The following is an 18,239-nucleotide window of genomic DNA, read 5'->3' as shown; positions in this document are numbered from 1 at the left end:
ACATATTACCGTGCTGTTTCCAAAGTAACTAGAATACCCTCTACGGCACTGATAACCATATTCAGGGAACTTGAACCAGGTATGAACAAGAGACTGAGGCAGCCAGGTTCCAAAAAGTACTGGCAGAGTTAAGTTTTTCAAATAAAAATTTAAAATGTACTCTGGGAAAGACAGTACTGTCTCTATGCATTTCATTTGCAACTAAAAACCACAAGTAGGAAAAGATATATTTATATTTGTCCTTCTTGACACATAACAATACAAATTTTGGAACTATATGATATTATATAATCTAATCTTCATATTTAGCAAAACAGTAAAAAGTATTTGGCACTAAAAAAAAGGCAATTTCATTTTCGCTTCCAAACAATTTTTAATACTTCAGGCAATGAAAATAACTAAAGCCAGCGGTATTTTCACATAGAAATACAATGTTACAGCAAGAAGTTACCTTGCAACCTTCTATATATAGCAATCTAGAATTAAAACTACGGTAGAAGGAAGACTCCTACTCAGAAAAACTACCTTTCATATTTGTTTCAAAATCATCACAGAACACCTGATTTGCTTAAGCTTTTTATTTGTTAACAGTATAATATTTCTTGCTTGCTGTTCTTCAAATGAAAATACTGTGTAGAATTTCAAAATGAGGAAAAACTGATCAAGCTTGTCATTTCCAGACTGCTAGAGAGAAACAACATACGATTCTTTTTATATGCTTTAGATCTAGGCATAAAAACAGAAGACCCACCTGCTAAATGCATCTAGTGAGGGCAGGAGGGGGGAAGGCATTTCAAGCAAAAGCCTGTGTCTGGTACAAAAAAAAATTCAGCAGATTGACAAAAGTTATTAGTCAAAGCTTATAATTTCCTAGCAAAGCTCACTGAACATACTTGTACATGAAAACAGAGTAAATCTAAAAAATAATCGTTTATTGAGCCATTCACTCATTTGTCAAATGCTACACATATTAAAAAAAAAAAACACATTCAGGAGTTATTCTTGATATTCTTGACACATCTCCAGAGGAGCCACAAAGAATTATTTACTATTAGAAATAAAATAACATTTGTGTGAAAATTTCCTTTCTAAGTAACATATTTAACCTGCAGAAAACTCTGAATTTAAGTAATTCAGTTCACAGAGACACTAGATGGAACTGAAAAAAACTGTTCCTTTATCTGTAACACTATTACATGTTTAATAATAGCATACAATTAACCCCTTCCAAAGGAGCATTCAGACCACACCTTCATGTGTGGAAAGTTTCTCCTTTTAAGGAGAAAGTACACAGAGCCAAGAAAACCAAAATGTCTTCAGCAAATTTTTATTCAACAAAACCTTACTTAAATTCATACTCTATCACAAGGTTTGCTTGCTTTTAAACACAGCTTTAAATAGGTTCAGCTAAACTACTGTTTTTAGTAAACTACTCATCTCAATTCTAGAAGCTGAGCACATGACCATTTCTTACAATAACTACAGAAACACAGTATACACCAAAAAAAAAAAAAAAATCAATCAGGTATTAAAATTTTAGCTGGAGACAGTATCAGAGGGCTGGGCTGCTGACAATTTTTAAATCATTCATGAGGTACAAGAAAAGGTAGGAAACAGAAAGTGCTGCCTAGAAGAAAAGGATCAAAGCTATCTTTGAATTCCTATAAATTCCGAGCTACTGCAGAAGTTAAAGCTTCACACAATCCAAGTAGCCTCAACAACAATTCCAATTTACACAAGCTTCTGTGGTGCTGCTTGTGGTTTGCAATACAAGCTGCAGTAACTCAGTGATGGGTTCCCTTCCCATCCCAACATCTAGGAATCACTAGAGAAGCAAGATTCACCTGCAGTAGCGTAACACTGTCTGCATAGAGAGAAAATCTCCTGATATACTTAAAATCTTGGCAAGAGACCACAGGAACGAGATTAAAAAGGTCAGTGGTTCTTACCTGTTAATTTGAATTCTGTTTAATCAAATGAGTCAACAGTTCTGAATGCTGTACACTCAAATTCTGAATTGTTCTGACAAGCACATTATCTTCAATTTCCAAGATGAATTTTAGTTAAAATTCTAGAATACATCTCATTATACAGATTTAAAGACACCCGCCTCTACCAGGTCTTCGAAAAATACCATGGATTTTTTGGATTTGAAGGAAAATGAGCAAGATCCAGAAAAAAGGGGCAAGGGGAAGAAAGGTATAGATAAACTCTCTTCAGTTAAGTTTGAATTGCTCAGAGAAATCAAGTAAACAAGTGCAAATTTTCTGACAATCATCATACTCTGTTTGTGCTGATCCTAAATTTTAACAATGCATTATAATTTTATTCAGTCCTCCCCTTTCAGATATGCAGACAGTTTCCATAGTAACTGAAGATACTTAGTAGTAACCAAAGGCAGAATAACTATAACTTACGTAATAACTTGAAACTCACCTTGGTTTCTAAAAATGTATATGTGCTTATTTTAGGACAACAAACATTGTGGTTATTTATTTTTTCACACTCCCTTACGTGCTCAAGATAAACATCTCAAGTTCCTGTATTTTAAAACGCCAGTTTCACAGACAGGATTTAACAGACTAATCCCAATGAAGTCTTCCCATACAGCAGGATTTCTGCAGTAAATTAGTCAATGCTTATGTAAAATAATACACTTTTGACTTCTGAAGAGTCTTTGACCATGCACTAAAAACTCAAAAAAAAAAGAGCACTAGTAATTTTCTTAGCTTTCCCACATCACAGCTCTTTGCTGTACGCCCCTCTCCCTAAATGCTGATTGAGAATGAATACTAAATACAAAAAAGATGTACAAGTTAGAGAACACAAACTAAAAACCAATTAGAAAGCTATCAAACTGCTTACTTCATACAAATGCTAAAAAAAAATATGTATTTTTAGGTGATTTTCATAGTAATAGTATCATCATGGGAAATCTAATCATGATCAACAGCTCCTGTCATTGGGTACAGTCCTCTTTTGACAAATATATGGCAGCTCAATCTAGTTATGATAGATCAGTATCCCTGGAGTTAAGCAGAAGAAAATGAGTCATGCCCAAGTTGCGTGGGACCAGCTTGTCAGAATCTGGTAGGAGGTCCTCAGAAAAGCAGAGCTGTCTTCAGAAAGCTTATAGCTGAAAGGGCAACGCAAAAACCTGCTGAAGGAGAGATGATAGAGTTCAAACATTTCAGGGACCAACACTAGGGGTTTTAAGAAAGGGTCCGCTACACACTACTACTCTTAACACAAAAAAAAAAAAAAAAAAAAAAAAAAACCAGCTAAATAACCTTTCTAAATCACAACACTAAGACTGAATCTTCAGAAGAGGTGAAGGTAAAAAGCTCACAGAACACCAGAAGGTGCAGAACACACCAGCAGAAGAACTGAAGAGTTACAATCCAAACACTGGAATGCTGTAAGGTAAAAAAACTCAGCTAAGGGCAGAGGAAGTTACAAATGCTTGATATCTTATCTCTGAGTGGGAGTCCAAACCCACTCAGCTACATAAAGGCCATGATTTTTCCTGGTTAATTGTTTTTTAATATTTGTTTCAAAACTGTCTACAGATCCAGCCATTCACAGCTTTTTTAACTGTATCTCATAGTTATGACAATGCAACTGCTGACTGAGCTATCAAAACAGAGATCACACCTGCATTTCTCCTATTCTTCATCACTAAAAATAAAAAACATGCTAAGAAATTAAAAACTTAATTCAACTGAGAAACTAATTCTATTCCAGAGACAAACGACTGCATTGAGATGCTATCAAAAAATAAACGACAACTCGAAGTCAACATGCTTTAGAGGAGACAGGACTTGAAATTTCTGTCCTCCTACCAGCAATGGTAAAACCAGATTACAAGGAGCTTTACTAGAGACAACCAGAAGTAATGGAATTGCAAAAAAAAAAAAAAGCAAACCTGTAATGCTGAGTCTTCATCACTAGAGAAATCTACTAGCAGTTTACTAAGAAGGCAACAGAAGTCTCATAGCTCACAAACTTTTAAGACCAGTGCATGCCAAAATAGCCATGCGAAAGCATTTTGCTATGTGACCAAATTCACCATCCTCTTTGTATTAGTTCACCATACACAAAGTCTCACGCACAACCACCAAAGTCCAAATACATTATTCAAGACCCAAAAAAGTCACTGATGCAGTTTCACAGTCACCTTAGTGATGAAACTCTATGAACAGCTCTGTTCTGACTATCTCTAGGTGCCATCACAGGAAGCAGACCATCCTTGTTCCCCTCTCTTGACCCCACGGTCCTCCCTCTTCTCTGCATTGGTGCTAGGCTTAAAGCAAGTCAGGAAAGAGTCTGGTAAGAAATTTAAAGTTTTTCCTGGTCCCTGTGGTTCTTGTCACGTTCCTGCAAGCCAAAGCAACAGACAGTGCCCATCACAACATTAGGGCAAGTCCAGTGGTACAAAGCAGAAAGGGAGCATGAAACTCCTTCCCTCCTTGTGGTTTTCCAGCAGTGGGATGAGCATGCCTACTCCTACTAGCTCTCTTGTGGTAACAATATTGTGTGCATGGCCAGCTGGAGTCAACTCCAGAGAAAAAAGCCCCACTTAAACAGCCACCCACATTAGAACAGCTTAAGCCAATTGTAAAATTGCAGCTAAGAACACATTTTCCAGAAACCTTCACTTCTGAAATGCCAAAGTCTGATTAATTTTAAGAGCTCAGAGTGTTAAGATGATGGCTAAGTTCCAGAACAGAGTGCAATTAAAAGAAAAATCTTTGAATTACTAAGAAAAAGGTTACATTATGTTGCCTATTGTTTCTTCAGTAAATACAGTGTAGTGCTGTAGTTAAAACTGGTCTCAAATATTATAAGACATAATTTGAGAGAAATTTATTAGCCAACTACAGGTGCAGGCTCTCTGTCACATCCAAAGGCAGACATGTTAATCCATGATCATGGATAATTTAAACAGGAAAAGAATCCACAATTATCCAGAATTACAAAGCAACTTAAAATTGGGTGACTATGAAAATGTGAAAAAGTGTTATCTTTAAGCTTAGAACAGAAGGTTCCTTAAAACCTTCTACCAAACTAAGTAGTAAACAAGCAGAGCTGGAGTGAATAGCAGCCTCATAATGTTCCCTCCAATGGAGACACAGTTTTATTGGTCCAATTTTCATAATCATGACTAAAAACCTTCAAGCACAGTGTCATATGTTACCTATGTCATTCAAAAATACTGTTAAAAAGGCACATATACACAGACAAGACAACAGTAATGATAATCTATATAAAAAATTAAGTAAATACCTGAATATCTGATGAAATATGGCAAAAATAGAATCTTAGGCACTTCCCTAGTCCTAAAACTCATCGTACATCCCTCTTCTGTCAAGTGTCTAGATTATCTTTGCCAGTTTCTTCTCTAAACCAATAAAAACCTCTAATAATGGGAACCTGTTTAACAATCTACATAATTTGACTGTTATAGGTAAAAACTTTCCAGCCTATACTTAATCTAAATCACACCCCCTAAAATTTACTTCCTCTTAGCCTACATCTCAACCACAGGAAAAAAAAAAAAGAAAAAAAGCTTAAAAAAAACCCCAATGCTTCTGTGAACCATTTCTTGCATACATACCCATCGCACAGCCTTTTCCACCACATCAAAATAATGCAATACTTTGATGAAAAAAAAAAAAATTAATTCATAGGTTCTGAGCCTCTCAAGCCACATCGTTACAGTCCTCTGTATTTTTTGGATTTAATACTCAAAACTAGAGACAAAAGTGCAATCAAAAAGAAAAAATAAAAGCCTTCTGTAATTTACACTGGATCAGCATATCCAAGGATGGCATCTACTTTTGCCAGCTGCATGTTGCTCATTCGGACCAATTTGTGACTAGGAGTCATGAATTATTTCCTACAGCTCTGTTTCCCGAACATCTCAATTTGAGCATCCCATAGCCTCTTCCTAGCACAGCATTTTATATTTAGCAGCTTTTTATCTTCTGCGTTGTACTTCTCAAACCTGTCAAAACTACTGAATTAAAAGTTTATTCTATTCTTCTCCAGACGAGTGTTGGCACTCTCTCCTAACTCAACAGGACATTTGCAACTTTTATCTTTCAGGAAAATGATAGATAATATAGCTAAAATCACCCCCTGAAAAAGTCATCTGGTTCTTTCCAAACCTTCAGGAGTTATTCCAGCTCCGCAAAAAGTAACTTAAAACTACTTGGGAGTTAGTTAGATAGGCAAACAACTTCCATGACAAATTGAAACACGTATTTATTAACTGGATGAACATGGAACTACGTTGAAACCCCCGAAAATTTAACACTGTTTCTAAGGTGGCTTTCAACCATATGTATTTTCCAGACCATACTGTCATGTAACACAATAAATCCACTCATAGCAAATTAGATTTCTCAAATAATTGTATTTCTTCTTCACCAGAGTCACTGCTAAGAGGGAGAGAACACAGTTGATAGGCATCTCGGTACCTTTACAGTCCATAAAACATTAAAAAAATTTGTTTTTTTCCATACAGACTGACACATCCAAATTGATTAAGCACAAAATGTAGACAGTGTCAGTACTATTCATAGTAAGAACTGTTTAATACCACCTACAACCAGATTAATCACAATCAAAAAAAAAAGAGAGAAAGCTGTTCTGATACAGCATTTCCACAACACCCTTGGGAGGTACAACTGCTGCTTCATAGACTGCGGATGTTCCAACTTCCTCAGTTTATACAGCAAGCCAACAGATTGGACAATTCAGATTTCAGAAATGTCGCGTCCTCTAACAGGACCGCTAGATCACGTAGCCTTGCATCTCTATCTTGGAGTTATTTCTTGACCACTGCTGACATTTCATTAATTATAATTAAAATTCATGTCTTTAAGGTGTTGGGCTGAGAAGAAACCCAGGTATGTGTCATCAGCTGAAGTTCAGTACTTTCAGCTCAGGGTGTCAATAGTATTCCAAACATCATCAGAAATTTTTCTCTGATAAGAAAAGCACACTACTTTGATTCGAAAGAGATACGGGTTTTTCTTGTTTCGTCCACCTTCCATGTTCTTCCTTCCAATTACAGAGCTTTCTGAAAAGCACATTATGAGACAGGACAAACTTCTAAATGTTTCCGAGAATTTCCTAAGATACAAATCCCATTTTCTTAAGTGAACTGTCTAAAGGCGATAATGCTTCCTCCTGCTCCTTACAAGATAGATTCAGAATACGAATAAGCAATTCAGAGCCATCAAAGCCTGCTTAAATTAGATTATTTTAAATGTTTCGGTAAAACCGCTGGTTTTAATTGCAGGAACTACCAATTGCCCTAAGTACAGTAATGCGACTTTTCTTTGAAGAATTAAGTGAAGGCTGGAATGCTTTCCACTTTCCTGGAGAATTAAACCCCCCTGGGGGCAGGGATGGACACCTCTGCCTTTGCAGGAGCTGTGCTGCGATGCAGCAGGACCCGCGAGTTGGCTGTGGCGGGTCCCTCGCCCGTCCCCGCCGCAGCCCCGTCCCCGCCGGAGGCCGCCCGCGGGTGCGGCGCCGGGGCGGGCGCGCTCGGGGGTTCTCGGCCGCGGCTGGCGGCGCCCCGGACACTCGCACGGGCGGCACCGCGGGAGTCGACGCGGAAGCGGTGGCTCCGGATCTCAACAATATCGCTATTCAACAGGATCCTGCACACATCCTGCGGCGGGCTCCTTCCCGGGAAGGGCCGCGCCGGGCAGTACCGCAGTGCCGCCGCCGCAGCTGGACCCCCTGCAGACCGGCCCGGCGCCCTCTGCAGAGCCGCACCGCGCCCGGCCCCGCGGCGGCGGGAGGCGGACGGAGGCGCCCGGGAGTGCCGCGGACCCCGGGAGAACAGCGTCCCACCCCTGCACCGACACGCGGGGGCCGTTACCTGTCACCGGCTCCGCCGCAGAGGCGGCCGCGCCTCCCCGTCCTCCCCGCCGTCCGCCGCCGCCGTCCGCAGCCTCCAGCTCGCACCCCGCGCCCGCGGCGGGCAGGAGCAGCCCCAGCAGAAGCAGGCAGGTCGGCACCGGCCGCACGCCGGGTGCTCGGAGCCCGCTCATCGGTACCGCCGCTGCCGCGGAGCAAAGGCAGGAACACAAGGACGGAAGGAAGGAAGGAAGGCAGGCAGGGGCTGAGCTCTGCGCCGCTGCCGCTCCGGCGGCACGAACCCACTCCGCACCAGCCCGCACCGGCCCCGCGCCGCCTCCCGGCGCTTCCGGCGGCCCCCGCGCGGCCGGGCGACACGTCACCGCGCGGTGACGTCACCGGGAGGGGCGGTGAGTGCCGCGCGGCCCCGGCCCCGGTCCCGGTCCCGGTCCCGATCCCGATCCCCATCCCCATCCCCATCCCCATCCCCATCCCCATCCCCCCGCAGCGCGGCCCGGCCCAGCCCAGCCCAGCCGCTCCTACCGGGGAGCTTCTGTCCGGTGCGGGCAGCAGCAGTCCCGCGGCGGCCCTCGGGGGGCCCGCCCGGCTCTCCGCCCTGCTCCCCGCCAGCCCATGCCGGCACCTGCGGAGCGCCGGCTCTCCCGGGCCGCCAGGCGTGTCCCAGAACCCCTTAGATCCAGACCGGCTGAGCCGGATTCAGGAAAGGGACAACGTGAAAATAAGATATTTTAGCTACAGGGCAAAACCCCGAGACCTCGGACTTTGTTACACTTGCCCCTATCGCACCACTAATGCAGACACCTGAGGAGAGCTTTCTGAAGTTTCGGCTCGGTGTGTACTACAGCCCTCTCAAAACATAAACAAAACGAGAAAAGGAAGAGATTCAAGTCTGATCTCACACAACTGAAACCAGGAACACTAAGTCTTAACAAAGACGGAACCGCGATTTCATTATGCTTCAATTCTTGACCAAAAAAAACCACTTTTGCTTATGATGTTTCCATCAAGCCACTGAATGGCAGTAAAGTCTGTGCTTTGTCCTGTCCAAACCTGTGGTATGTTCCAGCATTCTGTTTAGAGCCATCTAACGAAAATAACACAGCCTTTAAAGACCAAATTAAATCTATCTTAGATACACAACACATGAGAAAATAATGCAGCACGGATGCTAAAAGCTATATAAATATTACCTTTCCTATTAACTATTGTAGTTACCTAAAAAATAACAGAAGAGGGGTTGAAAGAGTCTTGAGAAAAGCCTTTGCCTGCTCTGTAGACCCTACAGGAGACAGGAGCACAAAATGGAGTTGTACAAGCTGCTTCTGCGGGTCAGCAGAAAGCTAACTGGAAAGCTAACTGTGAAATCATTACAGCACTATTAAATGCAGCAGGAAACAATTTCCCTAGTGACATAGTTGGCATGCAAACTCCATCCCAGATGAAACGTACTTTTATTGAAAAAAACCCCAAAACTTTAAAGTACTCGTATAGCATATGAAGATTTGGAAAATGTGTCTAAACCTAATGAACTCTGAATTGTGAAGTCTGTGCATAGCCTTATCATTTCTGCTGGTGAATACAACAGCCTTTAAAGACCAACAGTATCTGACCAGATCTTGTGCAAAGAAAACAATGAAAAGCCTGTATCCTAAGAAAGCTTGTTCAGTGTTGTTTAACTTTAGGGAGGGGAGCTGGAGCAGAGTAAATTTCCCAGATGGAAACAAAGAAACCAGCTGTTAATTTAATTAATTAGTTAATGTTACATTACAAAGAGAGAGGAATGCATAAAGGGTACATGAAAGAGGCAAGTTTTCTGGACAAGTGGGAACTGTTTTAACTGAGAATTACGGGAGTCAAAAGATCCGGACTGCACAGGACTGCACAAGTACTGTAAAGAAAAGCCTATTCTGCATTAGAATAGCTGTGAGATGGGGACAGTCCAAGAAAACGCTATGGGCCTAAAATAGACATGATCCTTACTAAAAATCCTTTTTCAATACTGGTTCATTTTCACCTCCTGCTTTCAACTACCAGTCTCCAAATCACGAAGCACGGAATGGATTGTTTTCAAGCAGTGTTTCAAAGCAATGTTCTGGAGTTCGGGGGACATTACTGCTGGTCAGCACACCATAGCAGAAGATCTCGCAGTGAGAAGCTTCTTAGCTGGAAATGCCTCATAAAGCACTGCCACTTCATATCATGCAGAATCAGCTGCATGAGCTCAGAATCAAGGAAAGGCTGCAGCCTAACCCATTAATCCACTGAAACCTAAATAATTTGTGGTTTCAATATGAGGACCCAAATTCTACAGAGTGCCCTGCAAGGCTTCATCACAGAATCAGAGAAAAATGTCTGACCTCTAGAGTTCATGTAGTCTAACCCCCCTACTCAACCCTAACGAACATCACTCATAAGCACATGCCAGTTTCATTTCAGACTGGTGACCACTACTTTTTAGGTAGAGTGGTTCAGACTGCCATCCACCTCATCCATTTACCCAGCCCCCACTGGACTACAGAGATGCTGTGGATGTCACAGCAAGACCCTAGCTAAAGTCAATGTGTGCTGCTCTTATCACTTCAGTCATAGAGCCAACTATCTCATGACTGAAGGCAATTGTGTTGGTGGAACTGTGCTGGTTTTTCTGAATTGACTTGTCCTTTGTCATCCCAGAAATGGCTTCCAGAAAGATTTGCTTCATGATCTCCTCTGAGAGAGATACTTGGTGAGGATGACTGTTCTGCAGTTTCCTGCACCTTGCTTTGATGTTGGATGTGACATTTGCTTTTTTACACTAACTGGAAATCCCATCTGATTGCTACAGCCTTTAGAAGGTGATAGGAAGCAGCACAATGGTGTTACTTAACTTCCTCAGCGCCTTTACAAGCAGCTCCTGTCCAGCCCTAAGGACTTGGAAACATCTAATTTGCTAAAGAATCCTCAGTTCAACCTTCCTCTACAGTTAGTCGAAGACTCCTCCTCCAAACCTTGCCAAACTAGGCATAGAGCTCTATGAGCTCTGAGGGCTGACCTTGCTAGTAAAGAACAAGGGAAAGAGGGCTTTGAGTGTCTCAGCCTTTTCACAGTTCTTCATCACTTGTGATTTGCTCCATTCATCAGCAGAGCTGTGTGGTTCTTGGGTATGCTTGCAATTTAGAATGTTTTCTCTGCCTCTAGTTGTGGACAGTTGTAAGAGAAAGGCTGGAATTTGTTGTGAATGGAGAATGAATGGTAATGTCTGGGCATGGAGTCGCTGGATGAAGCACACAGCAGCAAAAGAGTTCTCAGCATGGACTATGCTAACGGCATCCAAATTACCCAACCCAGCACATCTGTGTGCAGTTTTACAAGATACCCAGTTCTGGAGAAAAAGAGCAATGAAGAAATCCTGATGACTCACAGAGGTGAGATAGGATGGAGATGCTGATCACTGTCAGCTGCTAAAGGCTACAAAGAGGCATATCCAAAATCTGTGCCTTGTTGCCAGCTTAGAGAAACCCAGGAGACATGATGAGAACTTCACAGCTGCTATCACTTCTCTCCTGTGTAATTGCCATGGATGCTGGACCCAACAATGTCTGGACAGAGGCACCACTGTGGCGGATGGGCAGCCTGGTCACCACTGCCACTGTATGGGCTTCATAGGGGCGCATGTTCCCGGTGCTCTGGAGCGTGGGAACACCCTGAGAGTGTGAGCAAGAGTTATAAAGTTGCTTTGTTTCAAGGTCTGCTCTAAATACAACCACATTTCCCGAAGAAGGTCCGGCACTGGCATGTGCTACGTTGTTGATAGAATGTTGCAACAGCATTTCCCACAACTGCCTACGTTTATTTTTTTGCAGGGAGCAAACTGGTCTCGAAGCCTAAGGGTTCAGCTATTTATGTTACCTTCTGTCACGAATCCAGGTGAGTATTAATGGACTCCTACAGTCTTGGTCGAATTTTGTGAGTGGTCTTTGCTGTATAGATAACCTGAGAGGTTTGGTTTTTTTTTTGAGTCCTGACCTGCATTCTTCCATTGATCTTCAGAGCAGAAAGCTTTTTTTCCTTTTTATTAGTGTTTATTAACTGCTTTGAGTTGCCTTTTCTGTTAGCAATTTTATCATTCACCTAGCCTTAATCACCACATCAATTTATCTGAACAGAAAAAGGGAGAGGAAATAATCTTCAGAATTGTTTAATGCCAACAGTTCTTTCCAATACATACATTCAGCCAGCCCTGTAATAACCCTGAAGCAGGTTTGAACAGTAGAATAAAGGAAAAAAAGGGGTTTTTTCTGCTCTTTGGTGCTATTTGCAGTCTCTCCAAACTACAAGCTGTGAATGCTTTGGGTAGATGAGACGACTGATGAGGAACAATGAACCAGACTAATAATAACAGATGAGAAAGAAACCTGGTAGGGAAAACAGAAACAAAGCATAAGCTCAAAAAAATGCTACAAGGTCACCTTACAGGAAAGAAGACTCAGAAATTAATACAATAACTTTTTTTTTTTTTAATTAAAAAACAATGCAAGCACAAACTTACAATAAGTTCAAATTCAGATAAGATAACGACCATCAGATTATTGGTAAGTTGTCCAAGAAACATTTGATTCTATTAGTGCTGTGAAAAGAAACATTCCTTTTTGAACAGGCTTGAGATTAAAATTCAAATATCTTTTCTTGACTAGAGAAGTTACTCCTATATGCACCCAAATCATAAAACTCTCTAGTTCTCAGATTTCATGTGCTGATAAAATATCAAATGAAGGTGGAATTTTATAAGATTTGTATTTGCCAAGATGAGAGTTCAGGAACCCCGTCTCAGTTGTTTCTGGATTACTGAAGTGTGTATTTTGGGGAGGGAAAATAGTTAGTTCAAGAGGAAACTATATGAAGTATTTTAAGTGGTCCTGCATTTCCAGCTGTTAATGGACTCAGAGACTATGGATCTTAGATGTTATCTCAGTCCAATAAGAAAATTGGAATTTAGAGAATGGAAGTCAGTGAAACATCTTCCTTATCTGATGGGAGTATTAGCCCTTAGGATCTTCTTATCAAAGACCATGAGTCTAGATATCCCTCAAATGAGCAAATTACCTGGTAATAGGCTAAAATGCTGCAAAAAGGACAAATCTCTTTCAATAAGAAAGAAGAGGCAGTCATTAAGGGCAAACCAGAGGTGCAGATCTGCAAAGGACTTTTTTATTAAGTTTCCTAATATGAGATATTCTTTTCAGTCAGCATTGTCACAGGCATTGCAGAGGATTTTTTTTTCTTTAACACTTACAGAGTAAAGACAAATATAAAAGAAGTTTTGGAACACTCAATGTTCAGCAAGTGTTCATTGCAGCTGAGTCTTGTATTTGCATGGAAACTTTGCTTATCCTTTTCTCAAATTGTTGAGTTCTTTATGAGAACAAAGATGCCATTCCAGTTAGAAGATGTTGGCTAGGCAGACTGTGGTTGGATTCTGTTTATATCAAAAATAAACAAAGACTCAATCTGTTTACACAAGATCTGGAGGCACATCCGGAGATACCAAGTCTGAAGGAAAACAATAGCAGAATGAGTGAATAAAATATTTCAGGCAGTACTTTGATTTCTGGAATCTGTAGTAGAAGCCAAACAGCTTGCCAGGACACAATCTTACTGGTGGTGCAGGAGTAGGGAAGGATTTTGCTATCTTGAATATTTTGGCTTGTCAGATTACAACAAAGTGATGGGTTGTTACATATTTTGACAGCTAAAGACCATTTGGAACAACAGAAAAATGGTTGTAGAAATGAATTACATTACAGATTTAGGTGATAAGAAATATGTTAAAAACTACCAAGGGACAGACCTGGAGATCGTGATGTGACAGAGTTCATAATCTGGTCTACTCAGAACATACAACACTACAACTGGTTTTGCCAAAATTGATTGCCAGACTGTAAAAGTCCAGACATCTTATTAAATTTCAAGAAGACTTTTATTGTGGTAATTTTGCATTCACAGTAAAATCATAATGTGTTCATTTGTAGTTCAAACTGTCTTTAAATGATCAATGTAACTATCCCCAATGTTTCATGAACAGCAATATTAAATTGCTGGCTATCTTTTTCAGTTTTCAAGCAAGGTGAGAATTCAACCTATTTCAACACAGAATTGAGAGCTATAAACGTGACTCACCAAAAAAGGCTATCCTAGAGGGAATGGAGAACAGAGCATTTTACCACCAAATGAAAAAAAACGGTCCTAGTATGTACATAATCTTTCTTTCACTTTCCCTGAATCTCAGCAAATCTCTAAATCCACCATTACCTAACCAGAGACAGTCAGTGCTTTGTGTCTTATTCCCTCCCTTCCTGCTAGACAGGAAACAAGGAAAAGCACAATCAGGAGGTGGTGAGAGTCACTACTGCACATGACTATTTTTTATCTTATAACAAGCATACTGATCAACAGTGTGAAAAAAAAATAGAATAAACCCCACAATTTAAAAAGTATAATTTGGACAGAGTAATTTAGCACATTCTTGTGCATGCAGCAAGTATTGAAGAGTGCCTCCTGGGACATGTTTGGGTATGTTTTCTCTCAGAGAAAATAGTTCCTACTCACTTGTAACAGGACCTGTCAGGATGGAGTCTGCCTATTCAGGCTGGTAGAGGCATTCTGGGGATCAGTTTTAATCTTCTCAGTGTCTATAAAGTAACTGTTGCATTAAAAATAATGTGAGTAGTAACTTTCAGAATATTTTTATTGTCTAAATAAAGGCTTAATTCATAATATATAGAGCTGCTCTTTACCTGAATGAGCATGGTCAGAAAAATGCTGTCAGATTAATTATTTATAATGGAAATCATTTGTCCCTTTAAGACAATATTCGGGATGAGAACAAAGACTATTTATGACCTTCTGAAGAAGTAAGAAGAAAGTGGCAAAAGCTTTTACTTCAAGTGTGGTTTTGATAGTTTTAGAAGCTGTTGATTGAAAAGTGGAATGAGCAATCACTCAATCAGAGGCCAGAGCTTCGGTGAATGGGAGATTATATTCTCATGATCTGTGACTAACAGAGGGTAATAAAAAGCCTAGTGAACATGTGTATCATGTAAATACAATTCTATTGTCAGATGGTTTGTGGCAAATTGAAATGGCTGCTCTGAGGTCACAGCAAGCAGACTGTTTCCTGGAATTTCTGCAGCCAAGTTGCACATCCTGTAAACAGGAGCTCTTCAGATCTGTGGCATTCCACTGCCAGGTACTGTGAGTGACACAGAATCTGATAAATAAGATCATTCTGCAGAGGCACAGAAAGCTGGTCTCAAGTTACCTAGAAAGTTGAAGGAGACATGGAAACCACTACTGAAAAAAATCAAGTAACAGGTATATTGTCTTTGCCTCAATTTTTGTATGTTTTGAGTTGGGTAATAGAGAGAAAGCATCGGAGACTACATCCTCAGTCACAAGGTCATTGGATACAGGCCATTTTCCTACTGTCAGAACACAACCTTGGGCATCTGGTGTTATGACTTAGTACAAACAGCTGTATTTCTCACAAAAATAAAGAGTAAAATTTCATCCATGGCTTACATTTTCAGAAAGAGTACACATAGTTAATTTTTTTCTTGCTTGTTTTGCAGGTTGTGGTACTTCCAAGGTTGTGTGCAATGTGCTAAGCTTCCTTTTGAACACTGGAGTTGAACAAGTTTTCATGATCTTCCTTGGATCTGGACTTTTTTTTTATTTCTTTATCTGCCTTCATTATGAAATTGTGACAGTTTTGGTTAGGGTGGGACAAAAAAGTTCTGCATTCAGTGAAGTTTGTCAGTTTTCTGATATGACTTGTATGGGACAGGTCATATTTTTTATCTTCTACTTAATGAGTTTGAGCAGTTCTTTCTAAACTGTTCATGGTAGTTAATAGGAAATGTGGAGAAGGGCTCAACTAAAAGTCTAAATCAGAGAAAGTCAACTCTTAACCCCTTTAGAATCAATAGAGAGTAGTGGGAACTTCAGGTTGTTAATTTCTTACTAAAATAAGTGTCTAAGATCTGAAGCTTTTCAAACATGGAGAGGAGAGGCAAATCAACTTTCAGGAAAAAGAGAGAGAGTATCTTCTGTCTCTTGTCCATTAGGAAATGACCAATTAACAGTGCCCCTGATGCCTTCTTTATTCATGTTCTTGGGACACAGGAATAAAAATACCTTTTAGGCCTTACTGATATAACTAGAAAACACCCATACAGGTAACTGCTCACAGCATGAAGGAGCTGGAATGCACATCCAGTAGCAATGGGTAAACTTTTTCTAATGTTTTAGCATCTGCCTTCATGTTTACACAGAAGCAATTTCAGAGAATATCTTCAGAACTAAAATGACTAAAGAGAGTCTCAGAAGAGTATTTGGTTCCTAAGATGTGTTCCTAGGGGGATTGTCTGTGCTAACACCAGCAGTGTTCCTCTTCCCCTGGAATTAGTGTCTGTGATCATTCAATACTGAAAGATTCCATGTCACTCCAGAACAAGCCTCTCTATCTTGGTATCTCTGTAATCTGTAAAAAGAGACAAGCTCAAGAAACACGATGCAAAAAATTAGGTTCATAGAATCATAGAACGGGTTGGGTTAGCAGGGACCTTACAAGTCACCTTGTATGTTGCTAATGGCTTCTGAACTATAAAGGCTTGAGGTAGACGTGACACGTATAAAGAGTTACTGGAGAGAGATTGCAGTAAACCACAAACTATGGCAGTGGGTGTTGTTCCTTAAGGTAGGGTGGTTGCCTTGTCCTGAGAGTTTTAAGCTGAAAAGAATGAGTGGTGTACTTCTTAAATGCTATCAACTTCCCTTTTTTACATCTAACTGATCTCACAGCCTGAAAACCTCACATTGAAATAAATGGGCTAGTGAAAATTTAAAATATATTACATTATGGAAGAAATGAAAAGCTTAAATGCCTATCATTAGTCCTCACTAATATCTTAATAAAGCACTGAGTCTTGAAAGAACATTTCTGTTCCATAATAGCCCTGCCTTTGAATGGCCTGGTCCCACCAAAAGCAGAGTGCACAGCACTGACCTGATTGCATTGGAAAAATTTCCTGAACAGTATCAGTAACCATCTCTGTTTTAATGTCTGGACTGAAGTCAGGAAAGAGTAATTTATCCTGCACTTGTCATTTAATAATCTCACCATGGTGTTTTGTAAGAAGGAACAAAACTTCCATCTAGAGAAAACTGAAAAGATGGCTTACATTTGCATGAAAAACATACTCATTTCATTGGGTTGTGCCCAGTTTTCTGAGAGATCTACAGTAAATTCTACAAAAGAGGACTAAAAAAGCCAGTTCAACTCAGAATATTTTTCATTAAACTGTTTGGAATCTGTGAACAAAACATCTCTATCTATGAAGGGCTATTTCTTCTATAACATTATACATTGCATGTGTTTGTGCTGCTGAAAAAAAAGGTGGTACTTTCCTTTATAAAAATAAAACAGACTGAACTGAGATTTTATAATAATGTTCAGAATTGCCTAGCAAGAAGAACAGTAGCCTTGCATTGAAAACACAGAATAACTGTGAGAATTACAGTTCAAGCTTTTAAACTAGGAAAACACAAATACATATAATAATATACAAAGTTCATTATTCACGGAAAACAAAAAATTTCATCTGAATGGGCCAAGATGGAACTTACAAAGATTCTTGCTCTTTATATTAAAAAAACCCTCCATAGTTTACTTAAAAAAAAAAAAAAAATTACAAACCTCAGGGGCATAATTTCATCATTTTGCAGAGACCAGGAAAAATCTGACGAACTAGATAAAAGTGTCAAGCCTCTAACATTATGAATTACTATTGTAGATACCACACAAGAGGATACTTGGGTTTTCTTTGCCCAGATTGCTAGGTTAACTTAACCCTAATCCTTACATTCTCTGTCTTTTCTCTGGAAACAGCATTTTCACTTTTCCTAGTCTCATGTTCTAGAATATTGTGTAAAGATCTAGTGTATACAAAACAAGTTTATTTGTACAATATACCATCTTGGCCCTTCCCTCATCCAAAGTCTAGTAGTAGGAATAAGTTTTCTGGCAATATATTCCATTACTTGCTTGCAAGTTAGTGCCTAACACTGCTGTGTGTGTGATTTCTTTCAAAGCCAAGGTGGCCAAGGTCTTAGACAGGTTTTTTCTGACTTTGAGTGAACACATAGGTTACCATCTAGCCTGAGAAAATTTGCACTTACTCTGATGTCTGCAACTTCCTTGCTTCTCTCTCATTACTCCCTTCTAACTGAAATCCTGGTAGGCAATGCAGCACTCCCCTAGTCCACAGAGCTCTCCGGTGTCTGCATTTAGAATGGTGACCTAG

General features: G+C 40.2%; 1 protein-coding gene and 1 long non-coding RNA gene across 3 annotated transcripts in view; one reads left to right on the top strand and one right to left on the bottom strand.

Annotated features, from left to right (window-relative positions):
- STIM2 (stromal interaction molecule 2) overlaps positions 1-8,174 on the bottom strand; it is a 71,509-nt gene extending 63,335 nt beyond the window's left edge. For both annotated transcript variants that reach the window (XM_048304815.1, XM_048304816.1), the window contains exon 1: positions 7,901-8,174. In XM_048304815.1, the coding sequence (XP_048160772.1) occupies positions 7,901-8,072 (172 nt within the window). In that variant the 5' untranslated portion in view covers positions 8,073-8,174. The remainder of the gene's footprint in view (positions 1-7,900) is intronic.
- Positions 8,175-8,205: 31 nt separating this feature from the next.
- LOC125326497 lies at positions 8,206-16,821 on the top strand. Its single transcript, XR_007203834.1, has 3 exons — positions 8,206-8,288; positions 11,742-11,805; positions 15,507-16,821. It is a non-coding gene; the product is annotated as an uncharacterized LOC125326497 (long non-coding RNA).
- The last annotated feature ends 1,418 nt before the right edge of the window (positions 16,822-18,239 follow it).

The sequence above is a fragment of the Corvus hawaiiensis genome, chromosome 5 (assembly GCF_020740725.1).
Source record: "Corvus hawaiiensis isolate bCorHaw1 chromosome 5, bCorHaw1.pri.cur, whole genome shotgun sequence".
Taxonomy (NCBI): domain Eukaryota; kingdom Metazoa; phylum Chordata; class Aves; order Passeriformes; family Corvidae; genus Corvus; species Corvus hawaiiensis.
This window is presented reverse-complemented; position numbering and strand designations above follow the sequence as displayed.